Here is a 25,979-nt window from a genome sequence, read left to right on the forward strand (position 1 = left end):
AAGTTATTCTAAGAGGAACCAGCAATCAAATAGAATGTTACTATGGTGGTAAAAATCTGTGTTGTCCTATAAAATACAGATATGGGTACGAGTATCGGTACTAATATGATACGGGTATGTCGATATGGTAAAATTAAAAAAAAAATAAGGTATGAGTATAGCTTGGTATGCTTGGAAAAAAAAATTTAGATAATGCAAAAATTAATTAAATAGTTTAATTTGTTAAGATCCAATCTCTAATCTATCTACCTATATATTATATAAGGAAAAGTAAGTTTCTAACTCACAAGCCTTGTGCGAGTTCCAATATCTCAATCTTAATTTTCTAATTTTTTAATTAAAAAAAAATCAGTATTTATTGACTTCTCTCACCCCACAAGCCATTTTTATTTCTCTCATACCTAATACCGCACAATTTTCAACTTCTCTTATACACTATGGTTGGTGATGAGATTGTTAAATTGTTTTTATAAAAAATCTAAAAAAATAATTTCTATATTAAAATTCTATTTGGTACTAACTAAATAAAATGATTTTAAAATATATTTTTTTTAATTCGAAATTAAAACTATAGTAAATTTATGTAAGCAAAATTGCTAACCACATTTTTTTACTTAATGTATAATATTTTATATTGAGTACATTTTTAAAGTTTTTTTTTTTAAAGTATTTATATATATGTAAAAAAATATCGTTAGGAATAAATTTTTCTTAATTTAGTTATAAATTTTGCCGTACATTATTTTTCAATTTTGAATAAAAGCAAGCATAAAATAATTGATTGTGTTGGATGTGTTATATTCCTTTTTCCGTATGCAAAAAATAAAAAATAAAAATTACAATTAACATATATATAAATAATTGTAAACACAACCCGTGCATAGCACATGTGGAACACTAGTTAACATTTAATGCAAAAAGTAAAGATATAAGTCAAAATTAAATGTCAATATATTAAATAACTTATAAACCATAATTTAATTTTAAAATTATGTTAAGTATAAAACAAAAAAATAAAAAAGAAAGTCTAGTGAAAAGATATGTAGTAGAAGAAAATATTGTTTCAACTAAGGTACGGTACAGTTTGGGTATATACTAGATATGTTTGGGTACACCAAAAATTAAGAAAATAAAATTTGGGCACATGTTTCGTGTATTCGGTATGTATGCAGAAATTCCATACGAGATTGCATATATCGACAAATACCTAGTACGGATACAATATGTTTTTCAAAATACCCATGCTTCTCTAAAGAAAGGACCAGAGCAACTTTAACATCCAATTCAATGTTGAGGGGTGAGAGGTTAAGGTTTGCTACTAGATTAAGCCGGTCTCATTTGGTAGGAGTTCGAATCATCTGCTGCCCATTCCTGTGGTTATCTCTGCGGTGAGCCTTCTTTTTTTTTTTCCCCTTCCCTTTTTCTCATTCATTCTCTGTCTAAGCTCTCAAACCCTACGAAGTTGCCGCTGATGATCAGACAGCGAGGCAATGATGACGGTGGTGAAGTGACAATGACAATAGCAGTGAGACGATAGTGGCGGCGACACAGTTGAACCTCACCCTTCCATATTTGCATTCACTATCTTATATATCTAAACACTAATTAGGGCTGGTCGCGGATTGGTTTTGGCCGGGTGTGGGTCATAACCGACCCGACCCGTACACGTACGGGTTAAAGAAAACAGACCCGCAACCGCCCGCAGTGCGGTTCGCGGTTTGTGCGGGCGGGTGCGGTTCGGTTTGTGGTTTGGACTTTTTTTTTTAATTGGGCTTAGTTATGATGTTAATTTGAACAAATTTGACATGTTGGGCTACTTTTTAAGCACTTTTCTTTTCTTTTTTTTTTTATGGAAAAGTTATAAATTAAATTTCATTATAACATAAATGCCCATATAATGATATAATAAATTTTACATTCTTTCAAAATACAAAAATAATTGATAAAACTAATTACAAACTAAAACAGCATTAAAATTCACACTAAAATCAATCTCCATCCATCCATAATCCAAAGCTTACCTAAATTTTACATTCATTCAAAATGCAAAAATAATAATAATAACTAGTTATCTCCATCCATCTATAATCCAAAGTTTACCTAAGTTTTACATTCATCCAAAATGTAAAAATAATAATAATAATTAGTTATCTCCATCCATCCATAATCCAAAGCTTACCTATCAATCCAAAATGCAAAAATAATAATAATAACTAGTTAGAAACTAAAATAAATTAGTTTTCATCCATCCATCCATCCAAAATCTAAAGCTTACCTAAAATTTAGTGCTCCAATAAATTTTACGTTCATCCAAAATAAAAAAAAAAATAATAATAAAAATTAGTTACAAACTAAAATAACATTGTCTACAAACTTCATCCAAAATAATTTCAAAAGGTGGTATCCAAGGCTTCACTAAACTCTTTAGGTCCAATGTCCAATCTCATCCAACAATCTGCCAAAAAAAATTCCAATGAGCCAAATGAATAAATATAAATAATAGATATAAATAAATAAACATTAATCTGATCTCAACTAATTAGAAAAATCTCACACATGAGCCAAATGAACATTAAAGTTCAATTATAGCATCTACATTAGACTTTGGGGTTGAAGATGAACATGGCTCCAAAGTACCTAAAAGCATGAGTCAACAAGAGAAGATAAATAAACTTGCATAGTAAAAATAATAATAGAATTAAAAATGAAGAGATATTCACATATTACCCGAGTCGTATTGCTCAAATTCCTCCACATCATCCATTGCTTTTCGAAGAGAAATTGGAAGGTTGCTTTTAAGCTAATTTTGTGTTCATACAAGAGCTTCAACCATGAAAGGGGCAAGTGAACTACGGAATGGATCAAGGATACGTCCCCCGATACTGAAAGCCGACTCCGAAGCAACGATAAAAATGGGCATGGCCAACACATCCTTTGCTATTTGAGATAACACTCTATACTTTGTTGCATTATTCTTCCAATATTCCAATATCTCAAATGTCTGATTTTTTGCAAAATGTTCAACCTCGCCCAAGTACTTGTCTAATTCCGACTTGCTTCCACTAGTGAAGCGCCCTTCCAAATATGAATTAAATTGGGACTCCATTTGATAATCCAAATCATCCTCATCAATCACCATTGTCTCCACTTCAGTCACCCTCGAGACACTCTCATTTGATGAATAAATTGTGGCATAATGGTTGTACAAACGAGTCAAACAAGAAATAATTTTGTTCACCATCTCATACACCTTCCTCTTATCTCCATGAAATATATTTGTAAAACAAAACTCCAAGTATGCTATCTTTTTTGTAGGATCAAGGGCAACAGCAACATACAACAACAAATTAATCTTATTTTCATCCCCCCAATATTTGTTGAACTTTTGCTTCATACTCATAGCCATTGTGCACAAAACATCATCATTGTCCAAAATTAATTGATTAATTGTGCTTTCAATTTTAAACATCTCTTTATAAAATGCATTGGAAGTAACAAAAAGGGACCCGGAAAATTTCTTTGTTGCAAGGTAGAATAGTTTTAAAAATCTCACAAACAACCTACATTTTTTCCAATCCTCCTCATTTGGAATCCTCCTAATCCCACCATCAACATCCTTGAAGTAAGTTTCAAAATTGGAGTCTTCATACTTCAAACGGTTAAAAGCCTTCTCAAACTTTTCAGCAGCCTCCAACATTAAATATGTGAAATTCCACCTTGTTGGTACATCTAGGCATACAAGAGTAGTAGTCACAAGTTTTAGATAGGCCGCACACTTCTTAAAAGCATCTTGCTGATTAGGAGAAGACCTCACATACCTAACCGCAAGTCTAATATTTGCAATAGAATCATCCATTTCTTTCAATCCATCACTCACAACAAGGTTTAAAATATGTGCACAACACCGCATATGCAAAAACTCATGCTCCAAAATGGTCCCCTTCCAATCTTTGGTATTTCTTCTCAAGTATTGAATGGTAAGATTGTTGGAACTAGCATTATGAACAGTTACAGTGAAGATACTATCGATGTTCCACTCAAGCAAGCACAACTCAATTTTTCTACCCAAAGTTTCCCCCTTGTGATCTTCAACTTGTTTGAAGTTTATGATTCTTTTTTGTAGTTTCCAATTATCATCAATGAAATGAGCCGTTAGACACATGTAACACAAATTTTGAATAGAAGTCCAAGTGTCCGTAGTGAAACAAATTCTACGACCCTTCATCAACCTCCTCAATTTATCCCTCTCATTGTTGAATATGTTTGTCACCTCTCTTGTTATGGTATGATGAGATGAGATTGGTGTGAATTTAGGAACGACAACATTACAAAATTTTTTAAATCCAACTCCCTCCACAAATCGAAAAGGTAACTTATCAATAATCACCATCTCAGCAAGAGCCCTTTTACAAGCATCAAAACTAAAACTTGTTGCCACAACCTCAACACCCTCTTCGGCATTTTGTTTTGGTTTAAAACTCAATGTTTGTTGCCCATCTTTATCATTGTTTGGAAATTGTTTGCAATTAGGGGTATGACTTCTCAAATTACTAGTCCCATGAGTCCTAGAATCGGTCATATACTCTTTATAACAATACTTACACACTGCTCTACGTTTCCCATCTTCTCCTATACCCTTATCAAAATGGTCCCAAACCGAGGATGGTGCTCTCCCACCACTACTCTCACTCTTTCTTTTGTTCGGGGGTTTAGGAGGCTTAGATTCAGATAGGGAAACATTAGTTTGAGAGTTAGATGATTCTGGTGGAACAATAGGGCTTCCGGTAGATTCAACACTAGCATTGTTATCTTTATCCATTCAAACTGGTAATAAAAAATTAAAAATGTATGAGATAACAATTAAGTCATGGATGGTATAATAATTGAATCTAAACCATATACAATACCATACCAATACCATTTTGATTAAATTTATGGATAAATAGTCAAATAACATGTCTAACTTCATCATTATTGAAAAGATGTTTTTGTCTCCCCTTGGAGCTTTCAAGAGGGATTTCACATCCAACAAGGGAAACATAATAATTAAGTATTTATTTTAAAGTAAATTCATTTCTGTCCCTTTTTGCATACAAGAAAATTCATCATTAATACAAGAAGAAAGCATATATAGAGCACATTACTCTGTCAAAAAAAATACAAAAAAGAAAAAAAAAAATTAAGCAGCTCACTCTAGTTTTGTCATGAAAAACGAAAATAAAACAAATGAAAAAAGAACAACATGAATAATTCAAATTAAAAAAATAAAAATAAAGTGGGGAACAAGATTAAAATTAAGATTTTTATTTTTATTTTTTATAATTTTAAAAAGGGAGGGGATATTTTTTATAATCTTGTTATAGCTTGTTTTGATTGCCACAAAAAAATAAAATAAAATAAAATGTTGAAATCACTATTGAAAAGATGTTTTTGTTTAAGCAGACTGTCATTTTGGTGGTTGAATCCATTGCTCAAGAAAGGAAAAGAGAAAATTCTTGAGGACAAAGAGATACCAAAGTTGAGGCAAACAGATCAAGCAGAGACATGTTACAAATACTAATGGATCAGCTTGCCAAATCAAACAGAGAGCCATCAATCGAATGAAAGAGAGAGAGAGAGAGAGAGAGAGAACTGTATAGGGCTGTGTTGCTGCCGATCGCCGGTTGCTTTGCTGCTGCCGATCGCCGGCGTCTCGCCTCGCCACCGCTGTTGCTGCTGTGCTGCTAGGGTTAGCGGCTGCTGCTAGCTAAGGAAGGTAATGAAAAGGGGGAGAGGAGAGAAAGAGACGGGCTGGGCAAAAACAATAAGAGCCTGCCCTAATAAGTAATAAATAAATAAGGTTTATTTTGTAAATATATATATATAAAAATATATTTAAAAAAAAAAAGTATTAATACGCGGGTCGCGGGTTGCGGTTCGGGTAGGGTCAGAACCGCAACCCGACCCGAACCCGATTTTTGGCAGAATCTTTGACCCGCACCCACCCACCTACCTACATCGAAACCGCCCAAAAGGGTGTGGGTAGGGTAGGGTCGGGCGGTTTGTGCCGGTGGGTGGGTTCTATGCCCAGCCCTAACACTAATATACACACATAGATACATATATATATATATATATATATATTTCACTCTCTCCTTGTTAGCAATCCTCTCAGATTTAGATCCAGATCCAAATACTCAACACCTAGAGATAACATTACAAAACCCACAATTCCAAGAAACCCTAGCTCTAGATTGCCCAAATATTCACTTCTGTTCTTTTCTTTTAACAGAAATATTCACTATTCTTGCTTAAGAAAAACAACACAACCAGGATCAATATTTTTCTTTTCATTTCTACAATTGAAAATTGAGGTTCCTTACTTTGACGTTTACTTTTCCATGGAAATTGATTCAATTTTTTTAATATTTATATATTTAAATTTCAGGTGTGTCTCTGCCGTTGTCGCTGTCGCCCTGTTGTCCGACCGTCAATGGTGACCTCGTCTCTTTGTTCGTCCGTTCGTGAGGTGCTTAGGATTTGAGAGCAGAGAAGAAAATAAGAAAAAGGAAGAAAAATAATCAAAAAAGAAACTAGGTGCGTCTGTTCGTGAGGAGACCTCGTCTTTCTTCTTTCTCTCTTTCTCTTCTCTGATTCTATGTATTTGGTTTTTTTTTTTTTTTTTTTTTTTTGTGAAATTTTGCCCCAAAAGGATGTCATTTTGGGGCGCCGCAAGGTAGGATAAGAGCATCTCCAATGCACTAGGCATATAATACTTGTTAGCTAAAATGCCTAGTGTGATTCACTTTTTTCAATTCCAACGCACTAGGCATATGATTAGGCATTTTGGCTCAACTAAAATTCACTAGCTACATGTAGCTAGCCTTCAACGCTAGGCAAAATGTATTCAATCATTAGGATCATTTCCCTCCATCTTTGTTGTTGACGTGGCATTCTATAAAATTAATAGTATTTGGATTAATAGCTAAAATAAAGAGCATGGTTGGAGTAAAAACATAAAATAGTTGATAGGCAAAATAAAATATATACTTTATAGTAATATTTAGATAGGTAAAATGCCTACTACGATTGGAGATGCTCTAAGGCGGCAAAGGATCCAGACTCCACAAAAAAATCGGCTTCTTTAAAAAAAATTTATCTCATCAGGCTTACATGAAAGTAGGCCATTTTTGTGTCTATTATTCTTACCATATTAGTGATAATGATCACCATTCCACTAAGAAAATGGGAATGTTTTCTATCTATTTAAAGCCCACATAAACATAGAATCCACTTGTATTAATCCTCCCCGTGAGCCAACTTTTCAAGTTTTGGCTAAAAATAGAGAAACAATGTTTGGTATTTAGGCCAAGTTTGGCTACAAAGAAAAAAGTGCACTTATTTCATCTTTTTATCTTTTTTGGGTCACATCAATCAACATCTCCTCTCTACTTTTTCTACACATAATACAAAAAAAGTCAAAAAGTACACTTATTTAGTCTTTCCAAACTAGGCCTTAGTGCCACTTTTTGCAATAGATTGACAGTAGGATTATAAATTAATTGAGTTAGTACATCGTGGAAACTTAAATTGAAAATTTGAAAGAGTTTTATTTCTTTATTTTTGAGTAGATTTTAAACTATTTATAGTTGATCTTGAGTACCATACACTTTTTTATTATATAATTTTACAGTTAGCATAACTTATTAGGTTGAATGTCAACAAACTTCAAAAGAATTAAGTACGAATAGAATTGAAGTATATTGATTCTTTTCGTGTCCTAAATGCAACGCATTTCAGTAATTCTAGACGAGAGCAAAATTGACATTCTGGCCTCGTTTGGGAACAGGCTAATTTAGTAACTTTTTGGTTATTTGGCTAAAAAGGTAGGTAAAAAAAACTTTATGTTTGGGATGACTTTTTGGTTAATTACGAAAAGATGTGCAAAAAGTAGAGAGAAAAGAGAATCTTTGACTTTTTGGTATGGGTTGTTGACTTTTTGGCTAATTTAGTAACTTTTTGGCTAATTGGCTAAAATAGCCTCTTGCCAAACGAGACCTCTATAGATGAAGGGTACGAATAACAATTTTCCCCCACGTCACAGTCGGAAAATTATTGTTTGTTCCTAAGGTAAACTGAGGTGATATTTCAACTTGATTGTTATTCGGTGAATTGGTGGAACTCACGACATTTCTGTCTCTTTTTTGAAGATAATGGAATACTTATCTCTCAATAAATGGTATGGAGTAATATTCTAAGACCAACCAATGATGAAATAGGTTCAGGATAGGTACTTTTCCCATATCGTTTTATCCAATTTCATCTCGATTATATTTATTTATATACTGCATATTTTATTTTTTAAATATGATAAGATTTAAAATATTAAACTTAATATTCATTTTATATCTTTTAACTCTTCCCACTTATAAATAATTATTCATAATATACTATATCATTTTTATTAATATCATTTTTTATTTATTAATACAATATTTGTTACGACTATAAAAATCACTCGCCCTTTCCATGCTTTTGTCATGACTGGGGGTTTAAAAATGGACTGTGGCCTGTGGGCAGGCCGAAACCCACACGTGGCCTAAGATGGATTTGACTCGGTTAGGCTCGTGCCTAAGTCTAGCTTGAGACTTTAGGCCTGGGCCGTCATTTTGAAACTCGATTTGGCCCGTCAGGTCCGATCAAGGCCCACTCAAAACCCAACTCAAGGTTCGGATCGACCCAAATTTTGGCGAGAGCCTGCACAACTTGACATGGACCAGCCTGAGCCCGGGCTCAAGTGGACCAGGCCGGGCCAAATTTACACCTTTAACCATGACCAATATGAGACGAGAGGAGACACTACAAATTAGTCCTTGTCTTATTGTTACGCTACAGGAAGGGAGTTTTATGAAAATTCGTAAATTCATCGTGAAATTTATGTATTGATCGTTTAGTACAATTTATATAATTGCTCATATATATATATATATATATTTTTTTTTTTTCAAATTTGAAAATTGGGCAAATTATACCGACGATCTCTATATTTTGTTCATTGTGTCAGTTTAGTTCCTTCACTTTTGATTGACTCAATTTTGACTCTTAATTTTAAATTTTGTGTCAATTTAGTCCAATTGATAATGTTGTTAGTGTTTTTGACATAAAATAATTACTGAATTGGTTGGCATTAACTCACCGAGTTTAGTAAATTTATAATTTATATTAAAAAATAAAACACATGACACATATATGTATATTTTTCATAAAAAAGCTAAAATGTTATATTTAATTGGATCAGATTAAAATCAAATTATAAAATTAAAATCAAAATCGAATCAATTGAAATTATAGAGACTAAGCCCTGTTTGGCATGAGGACTTTTGGGGCTAAAAGGCTAAAATAGCCATAAAAAGACAAAATAAGTTAAAAAATTAATAAGGTAAAATATTAAATCTAAATCTAAATCATAATTATTTTATTTTTTTCTCACAAAAGTTAAAAAAGTCCAAAGATTCATCTCAAACGAGATTTTTTAATCCCAAATTAAATAACAAAAAAATTAACTTACATCTCAAACGAAACTTAAAATGACACAAAATTTACTCGTGAAAATTTGTACTAAAATTTTTGTTATAACTTTCGTTTAAAGATTATGAGACAAAAATAAAGAAAAAGATGTAACCTTTATCTTTGAGTGCTTTGTACATCTCCCCTTTACGTGACCATCGGCATCTACCCAAAAGAGGGTAAATATTTATTATTGTAACTTTATAGTCATTTATAGTACGTGTAAAAATATGGAAAAAGAAAATCTCGCTAGTATTTGATTTAATTTTTAAATTAATATTTAGATTAAAAAATTTAAAAATATGTTTAATTAATAAATTTTTAAATTTTTTTTTCTCTCCTCTCCTTATCTGTTTTTATTAATAAATCAATCCGTCACTTTTTCTTCCTCATCTCTCATTTTCTTATATTCTATACATTAATTAATTAAATTTTTTTTCTCTCTCACACACACACTCATCTATTTAATTATAAAAAATAAAAAATAAAAAAATAATTATAAATCATCTCAATTTTTTTTTAAAATTCATAACTAAATAAAATTTTAAATTTCAAAGCTCTTTTTAACAGCTTCTCTTTTAAAATACAATTTAAAACTTCAAACTTTTTTCAAAAATTGAACCAAGCAAAATATCTAGATGGAATATACAGAGTTCGTTGTGGTTTCTTTGGTCAAAGGGTATGTAATGAACAGTATAGATTAATGGGTAATAGTTCTATCACCATCTTGGTTGTCTATATATATGTATGTATAAAGTACACCCATGTTAGAAATAACCGAGTACAAGCCGGCCACAACTTTCTCACATCAACAACACTGCAAATTATCTGTCTCCATAATCATCTTTTGTTCTTGTTTATTGATTTTGATTTGGGTTTTTCTTTCTCTTGATTGAGCCTATTGGGTTTAGATTTATTTTTATATAGAGAGAAGATGAATCATCTGATTTTTCGATCCATTTTTGATACGATGAGTGGGAGGAGAATATGAAGAAGAGTTGATCCATTTCTGGGCTACATCGGAATTGATTTTTAGAAAGAAAAAATAAATAAAAAATAAAAAAAAAGGGATTTTGGAAGAAGGGTTTTGGATTTAGGAGGGAGAGGATAAATGGGTTGTTTTTCGTGTTTTGATTCAAGGGAAGATGAAAAACCCAATCTTCATAATGAAAGAGATCATCCCAATGAAAGCCTCCCAACAGCTCCTTCCAACATATCTAGATTGTCTTCTGGTTAGTCTCCTCTCTCTCTCTATGTGCATAGTTGTTTGATCTGGGCATCTCGGTTTTGTCAATAACTTTCATATTTGATTTTTCAGATTATTTTGGTTGATTTAATCTAATCAGATTGATGATGTTTTCTTTTTGTTTAATTTGATATAGACCCAACAAAACTTAGTTGCAGTTCACATGTTTTTTCTTTTTTCTTTTTTCATGTTTGTGCAATGAATTGATTCCTGAAAAGAATTTTGATTGCTCAGGTTAATCTGATTGATAATTTGAAGAACTAGTAGATTTGTTTCAATTATAGAAACAATAATGTAGATGGTTCGGAGTTGATTCACTTACTGACACAATTGGGTGCTTTAGCTTTGACATAGTACTGCACTTCAAGAGGATCTTAACTAGTAATGATTTTTATTACAAATAATTGTAACTGTACTCTAAGGGGTCTTCCTTATGCGCCACACCTGGATCAAAGTTATGGAATATTTAGAATTACTTGTGTCCAAGATGTTGAGGTCTTAAAATTTGTTATTGGGTTGGTTCATTGGGGGCCTGATTTTCTTGGTACTGGTACTTGATCTCCACATGATTGGCTTGGTTTAACTTGCAGGAGGTGACAGACTTAAATCAAGAAGCAATTTGGGGTCGAGGAAGGAATCATCGAGTCCAAAGGGTTTACCTGATGTTAATATTGCTGCACATATATTCTCTTTCCGTGAGCTAGCCACTGCTACAAAGAATTTTAGGCCAGAGTCTTTCTTAGGGGAAGGAGGATTTGGGCGCGTATACAAAGGCCGGCTTGAAAGCACAGGCCAAGTAAATTCTTCCTTTCTTTTTTTCTTGATTTGTGATATCTATTACTGCAAGTGATAATACATTTTTAAATTGAAATTTATCCCCCCAAAATTTTCATAGAAGGAAACTGATGTAATGGAATTAAATAGGGCTGAGCAAGGAATCCGTGAAATCCGTAATCCGATCCAATCCAGTCCAATCCGATAGGTTTGGATTGGTTTTTTGAATCCGTGGTTCGGTTCCGGATTGAATAATTAAAAATCCGTAGTTCACGGATTGGTTCCGGATTGAATCCCACGGTTCCGGATTGGAACCGATCCGGACCGTATACAAATAGTCTATATTTTTATTATACATCCTCCCCCATAGTATCTTTTCTTATTTTATGTAAAATCTAAACTCAAACCTAAAATCGTATAATATCTTCTTTTATTACTTTTGTTTGTTAGTTTTAAGTTTTAATTTGCAATGGTCTAAATACTTATGGTGAAACCAGTTTTCTTATGGTTGTTTAAATTCTAGAACAGTATGTCGTTATTATAGAAAAACATGTTGCTATTATGGAACTAATATAGCGCTATGTTTATATTTTTATGAAATTCAAGTGTTATATATATATTTTTGTTATTTAATTATGTGAATCCGTGGTCCTAAACCGATCCAATCCGTATTTAAATGGATTGGTTCGGATTGGTTCCATGATTTAAACGGATTGGATTGGTTCCAATTTTTTAGGAACCGTAAATAACGGATTGGTCCTGGTTTTATCCCAATCCGGTCCAATCCGGACCATGCTCACCCCTAGAATTAATTGGGAAGATTAAAAAGCCAAAGTATTTAACTTGACATTAGTTTGCATCATTTTTACCAGAGATTGCATCATTTGAAATTAGATTCAATCGGAATTAAATCTGTATTGATGGGATCTGACTTGTATTCTGTACCTTGAAGCCTGTAATATCCTTTTCAAGCGTTCCATATTCATGAAATTGTAGGACTAGCCCACGCATTTTGATTTCTCTTCAACAAGTAAGCATTCTGTTGTCATTTTTGGTTGCTTTTGATTATGCGTTTGTGCTGATTACGGCGTGTCTGTCTTTTTCAGGCTATTGCTGTTAAACAATTGGATAGAAATGGGCTTCAGGGTAACAGGGAATTTCTTGTGGAGGTTCTTATGCTCAGCCTTCTGCATCATACCAATCTGGTGAATTTGATTGGGTACTGTGCTGACGGGGACCAGCGACTTCTTGTCTATGAATTCATGCCTTTGGGATCTTTGGAAGATCACCTTCACGGTACGCATTCATTAAATATTAGTATTATGTTTATAGGATTTATAATTTCTTTCTTTTCATTTTGTTTACTTAAATTCTACGGAGTGCAAGTTGTCATTGTGAAATTATTTGAAACCTCTGAAGTTGCGGTTATGCTCAAAGTCTGCATTTTGGCTGCGAAGAAAAGTTCAATGCTTCATATTGAGAAATGATGACCATAGCCTAATGCAAGATGGTCAACAATGGAACCAGCTAGGAAGTAGGAATGAAGAAACATGTTATTCTGCAACTGGAAAGGATTAACATTAGCTGAGATGGATGAGAGGGGAGATTAGGAAGGTTGAGATCACAAGAAATCAAAATCAAGAAACCAGCTGGCCTTAACTTTTTTTTTTTTTAGATGGCGGTGGCATTTGGGTAGTTTTACGTTTTCATCCCTGTAGGAATGGTGCTTTTTAAAATTTCGTTAGTGTCCCAAATGAAAATAAATAAAGAGAGAAAGAAAGATACAAGAATGAGTGGGTCCTTGCAAAATTTAAGAAGTAGCTGAGCTCAGATGGTTTAGGTGATAGTGTCAGTTAGAGGAGTGATTTAGTATGAGATGAGGATGAAACAATTGTGGTGCAAATGTGGTGTGCATGAGTGCCTTTCATTTTCTTTTGTATCATAATCAAATTGTTGTATTGTCCAGTGTCTCCTTTTGTTGAGGGTCGTGGGTGATGTGGGTAGACCGGGAAATCATGGCAGGCACTAAGATGATGCCAGAGGGTTTTAAATATCGGCCGTTATGTAATCCAATACCGTTACACTAATATATCGGCCGATATTGTCCGATATCAATATTGATCGATATATATGACCGTATCACTAATACCTATACATGTTGATACTATTGTTTAAAACCATGGATCATGAGAGAGAGAGAGAGAGAGAGAGAGAGAGTAGGTATGGTACACTCTCTCTCTCTCTCTTATCGAAGATTGATCAAAGAAGAGCCACCCCGAGGGGTTTGAGCCAACTAACTTTGACAATCCCAACTCTAGTCACCAACTCACAGGTTTCTAATGATTCCATGAGTGAGCATGATGAGGGGGTCCCTAGGTCTTGCTCCTGAGCTAGGTGGGCATGGTAGTGTCAGGACGTAAGTCTGAAGTTGAGAAGAGTGAGCATGAGGGGGTCCCTAGGTCTTGCAACCGACCTAGGTGGGCATGGTAGTGTCAGGATGCAAGTCTGAAGTTGAGGAAGAGCCATTGAGTGGGTGAGGTGAGTGGTGCATAGGCAATTCACCGAGCAGATCCGGTGGAGCGTAATTAGCAAGTAGATCTGTCTGAGTGGAGTTGGCAAGTGCATCTGGTGGAGTGTGGTGACTTGGCTCTTGTAAGAGATCCAGGTACATGCACTCGCACCTTTATTTTGAAATTTGGTGATAGATGGACCACATGATCTCCAAATGAAGTTTTGTTCGAAATGACTCCATAAAGATTTCAATGTGGATATTTTTCCCCTTGTATTGACAGTCAAGTACTTAATTTCCTTCTTTCAGCTAGAAATCTTTTGGTTTTCGCATTCTGTTTGTATCTGCTCTGGGTATTTTTTTCCTTCTTTTTTTCTTCATCTTTTATCTGAGACGCGTGTATGAAACATGATAGCTTAGTAAATGGAATAATTTACTTGCAGTTGTGTTTACTCTTCCAAATGATTTGCTTTGTATAAATAGAACCGTGTATCTAGTTATCATTTGAGTACTTGTGTGGCAATAATGGAAACATGGTTGTATAGTAGATCCAGTGTTTTACTAAGGTAGCACTAAAGGAGACGATAAATACCAAGATGTGTTCATAAATTGGTTTAGGTATAATCTCATGATTCATGGTGTCTACCATATTTGACCTTGGTACTGCCAAATTGCTATATATGAGCATGTGTAACAATTAAGGCTGCTGAACATGTACCTTGGAATATTCAAATGCGGATAATGTGTGCTATCCATATGTATAATATATAAACTACAGAAGGAATACCAGGATAATAACATAGTTAGCAGTTCCCGTACTTCGATGCATATGCCTTGTGTATTCTATGTTAGAAACCTAACTAAGCAAAGATCAAGGTTAAGCACAGGTCTGACTGTTGTATTAAGATCTTTGAATATATTATGGGTTATTTCAGGGATAAGGGGTTTATGTGATTAGAGAGAGTTCTTGTTACACATGGCTTTGACAGAAACAACTGTGTGTATTTTTTTTTTTCTCGTTTGATAGTGAAACCATCTGTCATTCATTGCCCGGGGACGTACTCTTAGAGCCGAACCACCTATATCTTTGTGTTTTTGTGTGATTACTCTGTTTTACTTTTTCTTTTCCGTTTGTTCTGCCATAGCAGTTTCATTCTTGATACAGTTTGATCTAGTTATGATGTACAATTCTATACCACTTATAGGCATTTGCATTTATCTGTACATCCAGTGCCTGTTGATTATCATCTAATATTTGAAATGTTTTTGCAGATCTTCCACTGGATAAAGAACCACTAGATTGGAATACAAGGATGACAATAGCAGCCGGGGCAGCCAAAGGTTTAGAATATCTCCACGACAAAGCAAACCCTCCAGTGATTTATAGGGACTTCAAGTCATCAAACATATTGTTGGATGAACAACATCACCCTAAGCTTTCCGACTTTGGACTTGCAAAGCTTGGTCCTACAGGAGACAAGTCTCATGTTTCCACCAGGGTTATGGGCACTTACGGTTATTGTGCTCCTGAGTATGCTATGACTGGTCAACTTACAGTAAAATCCGATGTTTACAGTTTCGGGGTAGTTTTCTTAGAGCTTATCACTGGACGTAAAGCTATTGATAGCACTCGACCCCCAGGGGAACAGAACCTTGTGGCTTGGGTAATCACTTAATTATTATAGAGTTCAGTTGCCTATTCAAATCTTGTAAATGCAATAATTAACTGATAGTAAGGTTCTTGTAATTGCAGGCTCGTCCCTTGTTCAATGACCGTCGAAAATTTGCAAAATTGGCTGACCCGCGATTACAGGGTAAGTATCCAATGCGGGGTCTGTACCAAGCTCTAGCCGTGGCATCCATGTGCATCCAAGAACAGGCTGCTGCACGTCCTCTCATCGGAGACGTGGTCACGGCCCTTTCTTATTTAGCAAACCAGGCATACGACCATAAGGATGAGAGAAGAACCAAAGAAGAGAGAGGTGGGAGGATATTAAAGCATGAAGAAGGAGGAGGATCTGGATGCAAGTGGGACTTTGAAGGATCCGAAAGGGATGAGTCTCCAAGAGAAACCGCGAAGATGTTAAATAGGGATTTGGATAGGGAACGAGCCGTTGCGGAGGCCAAAATGTGGGGAGAGAATTGGCGGGAAAAAAGACGACAAAATGCTCAAGGTAGTTTCGATGGCACTAACAGATAATGCCCAAAAAGACGACAAAAGTGCTGGTGGAACAATGGAAGTAAGCTTTCTATGAGCTTGGTGCAATCTAGGTTTCATTTTTTTACATCCCACGGCTAGATTGAGAGCGCGTGTCTCGTAGAAAGGGACATGGAGCTGAAATATTTACTTCTTAACTTTGATTTTCCATTTCTGGAACTGAAGCCAAGAAAAAGAGAGCAACTAAAGAGTGTATATTTACGGGGAGAAGAACAAGAGCGGAAGATTATGACGTTTTTAAAAAAATTTTGAGAGAAAAAATCGTCGGATATTATGCTTCTGCTGGTTCTTGTAAGTCTGTACTACATGAGATGTACTGTTGTTGTCTGTAGTCTTCTTCTTCTTCAGCAACATGTTATTGACCAATTGATATGTTGAAATTAAAGGGGTATTAGTTCTATGTATGTTTCCATGTACCTTATGGTTTGGTACTATTTCTGGTTTTTGAAAGTGTTCAATTTATCCACAAGACTTGTATGTCTGATTTTTCAACTGAAAAATGCAAGGAGGGTTTGGAACATTTGATTGAACTAGGGAGTTTCAATCAACCAACTCTAGGCATTGCAACCAGTAAAAGTCTATGATTAGTTTGTGTTTTAGCTACACAAGTTATCCACTGCATTTATAAGGAACAAAGAAGTGCATACGAGTAACACTTCCCGCAAGCTGTTATGCTTCACGTTGTGGATTTGATCCTCACTTTTGTTCGGTTTACTTAGCCTGTGTTAGTTTATGAATTTAGAAAGAAAACAAGAAAAAGTGTGTGAAATTAAGTGAAACGTGAGTATATTTTATTCACATTTTACTTATCATTTTTTTGTTTTTTTCTTTTCAAATCTTTTTCTAAATCTATGAATCAAACAGAGTCCTAGAGATTGCCTTTGAACCTCAAGTTAATCTTGAAAGTGGAGTGGCATTTAAATCTGGAGTTTACCTTCTTAGGCAGGTTCAAATGAACCACTATGATGTGTTTTTGATTATTATTATTATATTTTAAAAAAAAGAAGTAAAATAAATTATTTAGATCATATGGTACTAATGTTTCAATTGTTATAATTTTTGAAAAGAAGTAAGATAGACTAACACCATATGGTACCATATATTAATATAAGTTATTGAAGTTTACCTTAAAAATTTGATAAATTTCAAATGTGTTTAACCTTTATGTATTTATATTATGAATTAATTTTGAATAAGCTTTTAAGCCTTGTTTGTTTTCAGAAATAGAATGGAGGGGATTGATAGTGAGGGGATTAATAGTCGGGGGATTGTTAGTAAGGGAATTAATAGTGAGAAATTGTTAAATTATTTTTATATAAAATAATAAAACAAATATAAAAATTAAACATTAATATTTTAAAAAAAATTCCCAATATATAAAAAATAAAAAAATTTCTAATCCTCTCACTATTTTTCTAATACCATCTCTACCTCCTCACTATGAATCCCCCTTCCAAGGGTATTAGTAATACCATCTCATGTTTGTTTGGGCGGACTGGATTAGCATTCCCATGACTAATAGTCCTAAGACTACGAATCCGTTGGATTGTGTATCCTATCTTAACTAATAGTCAAGTTTAAAATAATTAATCCGTACTTCAATTGTTTAACCAAACATCGGATTAATAATTTTATTGAATTATTAGTCCAATCCCAAGCTCATGTCCACCCAAACAAACATGGCCCCAATGTATTAGTAGTCCCAAGGTCATCTCTCAAAACAAACAGGGCAGTTTGATTGGATGGATTAGAGCATGGGATTGAGATTATTAATCCGTGGGCCTAATTATCCTATGTTTGTTTTAACATTTTGGTTTAAGATTATTAATCCAATAGATAATTAATCTAACAAATTTGTAAGATTATTAGTAATGGGATAGGGGTGAAATTATTAATCCAATGAATATTAATCCAATTGGATAGTGAATACCACATTAATTTAATAGGATTATTAATACTTCACTGTTAATCTTATGAATCAAACATGACCACAAAGTATTAGTAATACCAAGGTATTAGTAATCTCAATCCCCTTCCTATAACCCCAAACAAATGGGGCTTAAGGGAGTGTTGGTTTGTTTAATAAAAATAAAAATAAAAATAAATGCAAACAATTAATATTTTTTTAAAAACAAACGCCAAGAGGTTCTATGGTGTAGTGGTTAGCACTCTGGACTTTGAATCCAGCGACCTGGGTTCGACTCCCGGTAGGACCTTCGTGTGTTTTTAGTCTGTCTGTTTGGTAACAGAAGTAAGGCCATCCTAATTTCCTTTCACTTATCAGCAGAACTTTTCTTTACTTCTCTTTTTCTTTGCTGCATTTTCTATTCCCCAACTGGTAGGTACCTCAATCGACCATGGAGAAGTACAAAACCCTAGAAATCGTTCAGCAAAATCCAAACTCTCCAGTCTTCAACCTACACCTCAATCGACCGTCACTTCTCAACGCACTCTCTCTCGATTTCTTCACAGAATTCCCCAAAGCCCTATCGTCTCTCGATCAAAACCCTAACGTCGCCGTCATAGTCCTCTCCGGCAACGGCGATCACTTCTGCTCCGGCATCGATCTCAAAGCCCTAAGCTCAATCACCTCCGAATCCAGCGACCACGGCCGCACAGCCGAGCGCGTCCGGCGAGAGATCAAGCGCTTCCAGGAAGCGGTCACGGCCGTAGAGAGGTGTCGGAAGCCAGTAATCGCCGCTGTGCACGGGGCTTGTATCGGCGGCGGTGTTGATATCATCACCGCCTGTGACATTAGGTATTGTACGGAGAGAGCGTTTTTCTCAGTGAAGGAGGTTGATCTGGCGATCACGGCTGATCTCGGGACGCTTCAGAGGCTTCCTAGTATTATTGGGCATGGGAGCACGATGGAGTTGGCGTTGACTGGAAGGAGGTTTTCGGGATCGGAAGCCAAGGAATTGGGGCTTGTTTCCAAGGTTTTTTCGACCAAGGACGCCATGGATGAAGGTGTCAGAGCTGTTGCTGAGGGTAATTTCGTCTTTTCCATGCCTTAATATATGTTGATAGATAGATACATACATTTGCATATGTTCATTTGAATTAGGGTAGTTTATTTTATTACTTGAATTCTTACAAATCTGCAATTTGAACTTGCTGTCAATGCTATTATTGCTCCTGCATTTTAGAATTTTCTTAACAATGGTGTTTAGTACTGTTAACACTGGTTTAGCTAGTAACATGTGTGTCTATAGTCAGCTATTTTAGTTGGGTACCTTTTGGTTTGAATTTAACATGCTCGGCTGATAGCATCTCCAATGGTTATTGCTGAAATTGCATTGCCAGTGTCAAATTTTGGCTTGTTATTGTGCCAAAATTTCATTTTTTGGGGGGGCTGCAAATGCAATTTTTATAACACACCTTATGATTCTATCTTCACCCTACAATATGATCATGTGTACTAATTGTAAATTTTTGAATTCGAAAAATGAAAACTATGTAAATTTTAGGTAAGTAGTCAACTGATCAAAGTTGCCAAATTTTGACACACTGTTGGAGTGGCTCTTTTCTGCTCCAATGCCTAATTTTGGCTTGGGAATATGAGATTTTCGGCACACCATTTCAAATGCTTTGAAATGTCTTAAGAAACTAGTTTTGTGCATAATTACTTCAGCAAATATGACTGGCATCTTTTGCTATGCCAATTAGGAGAATGAATCCCGGAATGTCATGAAATCATGAAACTGATGATATGGTTGCTGGCTTCAAAGAATAAGCAAATTTGGGTAAGGTTGTGACCCGATGTACTGCAACCTAGGAACCAACGAGACCTAACTGGTGTTTAGTTAGTATATCTTTCAGCCATGGCTGAAGAGAATTGGAAATCACTCGAACTCAGCTCAAGATCTGGATTAGCACATTGTAAACCTACCAAATTTAAAATCTAAAACGTGACATATATTTTCTGTATCTATATTAGCATTGTTCTTTGTTTGATTGATCTGTTTCATAAGTGTAACATAAATTGTTTTATTTGGTGTAGAATTGTAAAATCCTATTTGAACAATTCTTAATGTAGCAAGCCTTGCATGCGTCATTTGCTTATTTTAGTTTTTTTTTTTTTTTTTGAATCTCTCCTTGCCCTTACTGTTACTGGAACGAAATTTGTGAGTTTTGTAAAATGGATGTATCAATCATTTTCATTAGTTCGACTTGAACCAAATGGAACAATACTACGTTCAATACCATGCTCACTATCTTGATTTGAGGTTAAGAATATCAGAATTTGTTATAGGAGATGAAGACATTATGCTTAGTTCACTACCAAATTAAGTGCACGCCAGCTTTTAAATGTGTTGACTGTTCTGTTTTTTTTTTTTTTTTGAAGTGCTTTGTTTCTTTTTATCTTTCTTTGATTGGAGGTTTTGTTGTTCTAACTTGTAAGAGATGGTTATGTCAGAAATCGGAGCCAAGTCTCCCCTTGCAGTCACTGGAACAAAGGCAGTGTTACTAAGGAGTCGGGACCTAACTTTGGATCAGGGGTTAGATTACGTTGCTACTTGGAACTCTGGAATGCTTTTATCTGGTGATCTTGTAGAGGCAATCTCTTCGTACAGCCAGAAGCGGAGACCTTCATTTTCCAAGCTCTGATGTTGTCTACCCAGCCAGGCCTTCGTGGCAAGCCGCCTCCTCCATAGGCTGCTTGTGCGAACCTTTCAATTGCAGGTTTGAGTTCTTGCTTGCTTGCAATGGAGGTGCACTTGTTTTGTAATAAATAATGTGCTCTGTGTCAAGCCTTCAAAAAAGTTTCTTACAGTTTTAAGCCCCAAAATAGGATCAATTGGAGGCCATTGCCAAATCACAATTGGATTAAAAGGATATGTAGGTGAAGCCATAACCTTTAGAACTTGAACATAATTAGCTTCCCACAAGAAGATTTAGAACTTCTCACATGTACTCTATTAACATGTCCTTGTTACCATTCAAAACTGATATATATATATATATATGTGACAAAGAAAACATAATACTCTAAAAGCAAGACAAAATGCAGCAAAGAACTTGAAAATGACTTCTACATTTCCTAGGCTAGTTATAAACAAGAAATTTGCAACTAACATATAACTAACAAAACATATTTTGAAAAAAAGATAGAAAGAATCTCATAGAAAAATTTGGACATTTCGAATGAAGCGTAAAATGAGGAAAATTTTTGGTTATAAAATTGCATTAAAGCATGAACATAATAAAGATACTGAAGGTACCAACGAAACCGAGTGGGAGTACATATTTAACATCACTGGAATGAATTAGCCTCTCTATGAAATGATTATTTTTTATAATGACGAATGATGATTTTATTTATAGCACATTTTTTTAGTGAACCAAACAAGATAATGAACATTATGATAATAGAATGATCACTTAATTCCACTTTATTTTATTAGTGAACCTTACAGAGCATAAGTTTAATGTAAATCAATATTTATACTACCAATTATATAGCATTTGCCAATATTATGTGTATACATATGTATCGTGTCTTGTAGAATTGTCTATTAAAGATTTAACTTCATTACAGTCATTGATCGGCAACACTGGAACACAAGAGAGTGAATTTAAAGTAGGTGTTTTCCCAATACAAGGACTGAACCTTGTCTTAGCAGTAGTTGAAAATTTGTGATAATAGAAAAGCATACTTTTGTATACAACAAGGTTAATATACAGTGAGCTTCATCTTCTCTTCATATCAATAAAGGATCATGAAGAGGTAATGATGATATGATATAAAACGCGGGTAATAATCTTTCAGTAATATCAATATGTGGTTAGGTTTCATTTTATATGAACACTCCACAGAATATTGTTTTGACACAAATATATTCTGACATAATTCTGGATAAATTTTCTGAGTAATTGGATTTTCCCATGGGGGTGTGATTATATATCAAACCCAGTGCAACCCTGGGCTCTGTGGGTGGAGCCTACAAACACTATTCCGAGGTTTTTATGGTTATGATTTGAGCAGTGGGCTTGTTTCGAGACAACCCAATTTGAAGCCCATTAGTTACTATCCCAGTACTCTAGAGCTAGACAACTGTTTTGTCTGCCTAATTATTGCGAGTACTACAAGTGAATTAAGGTGGGCTTCCAATCCAGGCTTTTGAGAGCTCTCTTCCATGCCTTCATCTCTCCATACTCATCTACTCTGAACTTCAATTTGGACCCATATTGATGATTTGTGCTGTCTACCTCATAGGCTTTGCAATAAAAGTTATCCATAGAAAAAATTAATTTCATTGGACATTTATAAATACAGTAACAAATCACATTTTATTTTATATTGATTGGTTTAAGTTTACAATCATATTTTACATTCATTTTATAAAACAAAATATGATTTGTTCCTGTGTTTATAAATGTCTAATGAAATTGAATTTTTGTTGGATGACCTTTATTTGAAGGATCTACGACGTGGACGGTTTGAATTATTGATGTGGATCCGAATTAGGACCCACAAGATGGGTATGAATAAGTATGGAGAGCTTATCCTGAGAGAAATTGTTCGTCTATTTTTGACATTCTTGTCAATAAATAATGTGTTTTCATAGATATTAAAAGATCTTAGTAAGTTCATATAGACATAATCTTCAAAATCGTTGAAAATGAAATAAATTTAAAAATAAAAAGACGACTTTTGTCATGTCTAGAATAATAAAAATGAACAAACAATTTGAGACGGAGGGAAAGCTAAATTACATGCAACGGCAGAAAATCTCATCGAGAAAATTGTCAAGCCCATCAAGAGAATCTCAAAAAAAATTATTGTTACCAAATTCTTATTACAAAAATGTGTGGACAATGCAATAAGTCCATTGAATGTTATACATTCAAAATTTGTCACACATGTTCTTTTGACTGCAACTTATAAGCGGAGCACAATAGAATTAGAATGAGTCAATAGCAAACATATCAGCAAAAAACAAAACAAAATTAATTGTACTGATCAATTAGCTGGTTAGTGTTGGATGATTGAACGTATCGACAAAATATTTGATCATAAAAAAACACTTTCATTTATTTTCATTTGTTGGAGATGTCTTCCCCACCACTCATCTTCAGAAGAAAAGAAGAAAGGGAATAAAAAAAAAAAAAGGCTTTACAAATGGCTAGTAAAGTTAGGGTAATGGATAGATTGTGAGATTTGCTTTCAAGAGAGGAATCAGAACCCAATGAGAGGGGCAAAAGAAAAGGCATTCCTTCCTATGTCAACTGGGACTTTCTATCTTCACTCACATGCTCCCAAACACACCCCCATCTTTTCTTCTTCTTCTTCTCTCTCTCTCTCTCTCGTTAAAATGAAAAGGTTTAAAAAGATTATATATTTTTATGCAGAATGTAGAATATTTTCAAACTTCTTAACAAATTAGATGATTTATTTTCATCTGAGTCACAAGGTGTATTTTTAGCTCCAATGACATACAAACCAAGAGGCGGAACATTTTCAAGGACTAGCTAACCTCTTTCGTTCTTACTTGACTTCCAATTCTACTTATTATTATTATTATTATTTGTTTTTACTTGAAGTTTAATTTGTTTACATAGATGATCTACTTGACAGACTTAACAATTGTGGATAGATAATCGAAATGTGAATCGACACCAATTGAATCTCCAATCCTATTAATTTTTTTTTTTTTTTGTTAAAAAAAAAGCTTTAAAGCACATCTTCAAAATGGGCAGTAAAGTTACAGATAGACAGGTAGAAGATGAGATTTGCTTTGAAGAGAGGAATCAAAGAGCCCAGTAAGTAAGCTTCGAAGAAAGAGAGGGAAAAGAAAAGACATTTGTTTTTGCGATGTCAACTGTAGTTGTCTTTCTTCTTCACTCACATGCTCTTAGAGACACCTACACATCTTTGTGTGTATCATTATATTATTATGATGGGTGTGAGATGACATTATACATTATAAGTTGCTTTAGAGGAAGCTTCTTTCATGTGTTGTTGTGTAGTGTGTGGGCTTGACATTGAAAAAATAGGAAAGCTCTTATTTCCTTTTCCTTTTCCTTTTGGCTTGGTTACATTACTCACTATACTTAATATGATAAAGTACTACATTTTTTTTGTACTATTTTGATGCGTATCCTATACTTGCAAGCATACATATCCAGCAAATAAATGTCACCTACATTATGAGAATGACTTGGGTTTTTTTTTTTTTTTTGGGTGTTTTTCAAAACTTGATAATCAAAAGCATCCATTCATATGGTAACTGCAACTTGGAACTTGCGTGTGCTAAATGGTTGGTCAATAATGATATGTAATTTGAATGGTCAATTGTGTGAAACAAGTTCTAAAAACTAAAACTAAAACTAAAACTAAAACATAAACATTTTACTCTAATGTATTTACCCTACTTGTATGTATCTTGTGCACTTATTTATCAAAACTAAAAATTAATTTTTATATACATTTGTATTGCTCTTTTATACTGATTGGACTTGGATCATCTCTGTCATTCTTTTTGCTGTAATTCTTACCAAAATAAGACATATCCTAACGGCTCAAGTTTGAAATTAAATTAAAATAATGTCTTTTTACTTTAAATTAAATATTTTAAAATTAAGTTGTTTTGTTTCAATTGTAAACTTGGATCATTGGAATGAGATCGCTGCGGAGAAAAATAAGACAAAATATCTTGATCCATATTAATACTGCGTTTTATTTAATATTTTTGTTAATGAGTGTCCAAAAATTAGAACATCTACTATCCTTCACCATTTCTTTTATCTAATTTAAATTTGATGAAAAAATATTCAAAAATCATTTCCAATCCTTTCATCAAATTGAGAATTGATCAAACCTTGCATTTGATAAAATTTTTAAAAGATGAAGCATTGAGGCGATTTTTTCATCAAATTTGATGAAAAGATAGATTTGGGATAAGAGGGGAATTTTTAAAATATTTTGATAAAAATTTGATGAAAAGCTTAAAATAATTCATATCCAATCAAATTTTTTACTCAAATTAAGAATCAAATTAAATATTAAAAAAAATAAAAAATAAAAATATTGGAGATGTTCTTAGTACACTCATTAAGAATACATTTTACTTATGTTGATAATGTCCTCAATTAATAGGTTACCCACAATTGAAGAAAGGAAGCTATGCTGATCTACTTTACATGTAACATTTGATGTATATATCTATATCTATATATATTGACTGCTTCACATCTTTGCTTTAGGGGGGGCCATTGACAAAAAAACTTGCTTTAAATTGAAGAAAAAGGGAAAAGCATTTTCATCATTAAACAATGCTTTGGTCAACTTTGAAATCTATGATCACCTTTGAATTTGTTCACTCTCTTCTTCTAGAAATCCTTTTTTTAGGAAATAACTAATTGGTTTTACTTGTTCATTTGTATATAACTCATGTTTGTTTGCCTGCTTATTATTTTTTTCAATAAAATAAAATAAAAAATTGCATTTATTTGTATACACACAAATATATATAAACATGCATGAACATAAATATTATTATGATTGCTTGTAGATTTATAATAAATTAATTTATCTAGACAAGATGAGACGTCTGAATATATACAAGAATTCAATCCCTTCAAAAAATAATTGTACCCATTATATATTGTTCAATGCTCATCTATCTAGTGCTCTATGAGACACCATTCATGATTTATAAAGTCTTTATATCCAAATCAATAGT

General features: G+C 33.8%; 2 protein-coding genes, 1 long non-coding RNA gene and 1 other non-coding gene across 7 annotated transcripts; 3 read left to right on the forward strand and 1 right to left on the reverse strand.

Annotated features, from left to right (window-relative positions):
• Positions 1 to 1,933: 1,933 nt before the first annotated feature.
• On the reverse strand, positions 1,934 to 2,921 carry LOC114278776 (uncharacterized). Its single transcript, XR_003635066.2, has 3 exons — positions 2,728 to 2,921; positions 2,557 to 2,637; positions 1,934 to 2,455 (listed from the first exon to the last, which is right to left on the reverse strand). It is a non-coding gene; the product is annotated as an uncharacterized LOC114278776 (long non-coding RNA).
• Positions 2,922 to 10,205: 7,284 nt separating this feature from the next.
• On the forward strand, positions 10,206 to 16,697 carry LOC114278788 (serine/threonine-protein kinase PBS1). Its single transcript, XM_028220921.2, has 5 exons — positions 10,206 to 10,778; positions 11,383 to 11,588; positions 12,673 to 12,862; positions 15,348 to 15,739; positions 15,829 to 16,697. The coding sequence occupies exons 1-5, from the start codon at positions 10,658 to 10,660 to the stop codon at positions 16,273 to 16,275; spliced, it is 1,356 nt and encodes a 451-aa protein (XP_028076722.1). The 5' UTR covers positions 10,206 to 10,657; the 3' UTR covers positions 16,276 to 16,697.
• Positions 16,698 to 18,381: 1,684 nt separating this feature from the next.
• Positions 18,382 to 24,383, forward strand: DCI1 (delta(3,5),delta(2,4)-dienoyl-CoA isomerase 1). 4 transcript variants are annotated; one of them, XR_003635072.2, is made up of 3 exons: positions 18,444 to 19,281; positions 20,711 to 20,976; positions 23,873 to 23,944. XR_003635072.2 is itself a non-coding variant. In XM_028220922.2 (2 exons), exons 1-2 carry the CDS (start codon positions 18,651 to 18,653, stop codon positions 20,899 to 20,901), a joined length of 822 nt encoding a protein of 273 aa, XP_028076723.2. In that variant the 5' UTR covers positions 18,382 to 18,650; the 3' UTR covers positions 20,902 to 21,273. The 4 variants fall into 4 exon arrangements, 1 of the variants encoding a protein (XP_028076723.2); XR_014343021.1 differs by lacking the exon at positions 23,873 to 23,944 and adding an exon at positions 24,014 to 24,383 and having other exon boundaries at positions 18,552 to 19,281; XR_003635073.2 differs by lacking the exon at positions 23,873 to 23,944 and adding an exon at positions 23,967 to 24,383 and having other exon boundaries at positions 18,553 to 19,281.
• Positions 18,438 to 18,509, forward strand: TRNAQ-UUG (transfer RNA glutamine (anticodon UUG)). Its single transcript has one exon. It is a non-coding gene; the product is annotated as a tRNA-Gln (tRNA).
• Positions 24,384 to 25,979: the final 1,596 nt, after the last annotated feature.

This window comes from Camellia sinensis, chromosome 10 (assembly GCF_055761805.1).
Source record: "Camellia sinensis isolate YWXY chromosome 10, ASM5576180v1, whole genome shotgun sequence".
Taxonomy (NCBI): Eukaryota; Viridiplantae; Streptophyta; class Magnoliopsida; order Ericales; family Theaceae; genus Camellia; species Camellia sinensis.